This window comes from Bidens hawaiensis, unplaced genomic scaffold (assembly GCF_021521415.1).
Source record: "Bidens hawaiensis isolate Kalapana, Puna unplaced genomic scaffold, B.hawaiensis_p1.1 tig00044923_1, whole genome shotgun sequence".
NCBI classification, from domain to species: Eukaryota; Viridiplantae; Streptophyta; class Magnoliopsida; order Asterales; family Asteraceae; genus Bidens; species Bidens hawaiensis.
The window spans coordinates 116934-120361 of record NW_027497997.1 but is presented as its reverse complement, the minus strand read 5'-3'; the positions used below and the strand labels follow the sequence as shown (position 1 = coordinate 120361).

Here is a 3428-nt window from a genome sequence, read left to right as displayed (position 1 = left end):
TCAGAAGAAAGATTTGAGCATTTAACAACTTTGTTAACACAAAATTTTGACTTGCCTTCTAGAATAAAGTCATCATATTTCCTAGGAACATAAGTCTTCCTACTAGATCTCCTAAGGAAACTATCTTTGGTTTCATCTACATTTTCTTTGTTTTTTCCCTCAGAACTTGGAGTATCAACATGAGTATCATCAGGAGAATTAGCCTCCTCAGTTTCAGACTCAGTAAGATTTTCATTAAGACTAGCATCTTGATCAGCCAAGTCACTAAAGTCTCTACTCAAACTGTTCTCATCAGACCTTTTACCAAGAGACTCTTTAGTACCACTGTTCAAGTCACCACTTTCCTGATGAGATATATCCTGAGTGACACTAAGTGGCCTATCATCCTGAATGTCTCTATTTGAACTAGCCCTCTTGTCATCATAGGGAACAGGTGTCTCAGAATTTACTAAGAAAAAACTATAAAACTCTTCAGATGTTAAGAAATAATCATTTGGTTTAATTTCATCAGATGCTTTGATTTTAAAAGGAAACACATCCTCATAAAATCTAACATCCCTTGAATATAAAACAGATTTAGTTTCCAAATTCCACATTTTATAACCTTTTTTTGTATCCGAATACCCTATAAATGCACATTTAATGGCTCTTGAATCAAATTTACTAGAAGGATTTAAGTTTGTGCAAAAACCAAGACACCCAAAAGACCTGAGATGCTTAAGAGAGGGTTTCTTTCCAAAGATTAGTTCATAAGGAGATTTACCAGATAGAATAGAAGAAGGAATACGATTGATCAAGTAGGCAGCAATTAAAACACAATCACTCCACATGTTTATAGGCAAGTGACCCTGAAACATGAGAGATCTAGCAGCATTTAGAAGATGGCGGTGTTTTCTTTCCACCACTCCATTTTGCTAAGGAGTATAAGCAACAGAGGTTTGGTGAATGACACCTTGATTTGCAAAGAAAGCTTGCAAACCTGAGTTAACAAACTCAATGCCATTATCAGATCTACATACTTTAACATTTTTCTTAAACTGTGTTCTTATTAGACTAAAAAAGGACACAATAGAGGAATAAGCTTGATCTTTAGACTTTAAAAAATATAGCCACACACCTCTAGAATAGTCATCAACAATGGTTAAAAAATACCTAAAACCGTCTTGACTAGTGACCTTAAAAGGACCCCATAAATCCATATGAATTAGGTCTCCTAATTCTACGGATTTACGGTCACTGGATGAAAAAGATAAATCTAGTTTGTTTAGACTTATGACAAGTTTCACAAGGTTGAGAGTGATCTATTTTACTCAGGTTAATATCATCTTTTAAAACTTTTAATACATGATCTGAGGGATGACCAAGCCTACTGTGCCACAACTCAGCAGATAAAAGACTGGAAAACACATTATTTGAATTACACATAATCTTACCACCATTTGCAGATTCTAAGACATATAAACCCCTTAACTCTTTACCAATCATCACTAGCTTCTGATGCACTAAGTCCTGTACATAACAGTGTGACTCAGTAAACAAGGAATACATTTTATTTTCCTTAGCCATTTTATTCACAGATATTAGATTTATAAAGTAATCAGGTATCACAAGAATATCATGTAACATTATGTCATTGTTTACCTTCAAGTTCCCTATTTTAACTATTTTGGCTTTAGTCCCATTAGGGTGACCAACAGAAGGATTCAAATCAGAAACATCAAGATAATTTACCATATTTAATTCAGAAGTCATCATATGTTGGTTGGCTCGTGAATCAATGATCCAATTATTTGATTCAAGTATTTCCTTATTTACATTTGCAGAAAAGATAGAATGACAACTGGTGGGATTGAACCAGCTACCTGTCATAGTAGTAGAAGAAGCACTAGCAGTACCCTTATCAGATATGAGGGCCATGATTCTAGAAATCTGCTCAGGAGTGAAAGGTTGTACTCCAGTATGAGTAGCTTCTTTGAAACTGTCCTGATCTGAAGAAGCATTAGAAGAACTTTGGTTTCTTACAGTGTTAGACTTCTTCTTGTAATTAGGAGGATAGCCTACAATCTCATAGCACTTATCAACAGTATGTCCAGTAAGATTACAGTGTGTACATTTAGAAATCTGCCTGCCTTGTTTCCTCTTATTATCAACTAACTTTGTATTAAAAGCAGCAGGTTGGCTTTTAACACTAGAAGAAACACCCCTGTGAGACTCCTCACTATAGATGGTGGCAAAAGCAGATTTAACAGAAGGAAGAGGATCTTTAGAAAGTATAGTGGTTCTTAAGGGTTGATACACATCATCTAATCCCATCAAGAATTACATTAACTTGATCCTATTACTAAACTCATTTAATTCTACCGTAGCTTCACATTTACATGGAGGTAATTTTGTGAGGTTATCGTATTTCCTCCATAGTGAATTAAGTTTGAGATAATAATCAGAAATAGATGTACCATTCTGAGTAATAGAATTTATTTGCTTATGCAGATTGTAAACAACAGAACCATCAATTTTACAGTATGTTTCTCTTAACTCATTCCACACATTAGAGGCAATGGTAGAAAATATCTGACTAGCATAAAGTTCTTTATTAATAGTGTTAAGTATCCAAGACAAAACAACTAAATTACACCTGTCCCATTGAGCTTGTAACACATGATCAGTGGTGGATCTTACACATGTCCCTTTAATAAAGCCTATCTTATTTTTTACATTTAAAGCTAACTCTATTGAACTAGCCCAGACATTGTAATTCTCTGTTCCTTTCAGTTTGACATTAACAATCGCTATATTGCTAGTGTCAGTAGGGTGAAGAAATAGAGGATGACAGAAGTCTAGGCTGCTAATCAATGTATTGTTATTATTATTATTATTATTATGTTCATTACTATTATCACTACCGTTACTGTGTACAGATACCTCAAACATGATGACACAAACAAGGAACAATTAACACAGTAAAGAAACAAGAACAATACAACATGTATAATGCACCAACTAAACCAAATACTGGCACCAGTAGTCCAGTTAAATCAATGCCTAATCAAGCAAATATCGTGATGCAAAAAAATAAAGATTGAGTAAGAAGACTTACAACGTACTCCTGCAGCAGGGTTAGAAGACTTACAGTGAGTTGGAGAAAAAAACATACGAATTAGCAGCGGACACCTTAGGTAGAGACTAAGTCCAGATGAACCAACAATGCAACCCACCCCAGGACTGACAATATAACTTCTCCAAACAATCAGTCTCGAAACACAAGAAAGAACAAGTCAAACCCTATTGATACAAGTTAAGAAACCCTAAATTCAATTATTTTAGGGTTTATTATACAAAATCGATTTAACTACGAAATACACACCAATAATTCTTGAATAACAGACACGAACAATCGTCGTGATGATCAATTCAAGATTTAATCAAGG

General features: G+C 34.5%; 1 protein-coding gene across 1 annotated transcript; it reads right to left on the bottom strand.

Moving 5' to 3' along the window:
• Window positions 1-2319: 2319 nt before the first annotated feature.
• LOC143595342 (uncharacterized) lies at window positions 2320-2931 on the bottom strand. Its single transcript, XM_077074379.1, has one exon. It carries the CDS (start codon window positions 2929-2931, stop codon window positions 2320-2322), a length of 612 nt encoding a protein of 203 aa, XP_076930494.1.
• Window positions 2932-3428: the final 497 nt, after the last annotated feature.

Bases quoted from the DNA above. Each gene is read 5' to 3' on its own strand.
- LOC143595342 (XM_077074379.1), bottom strand. From the start codon at position 2,931: ATGTTTGAGGTATCTGTACACAGTAACGGTAGTGATAATAGTAATGAA.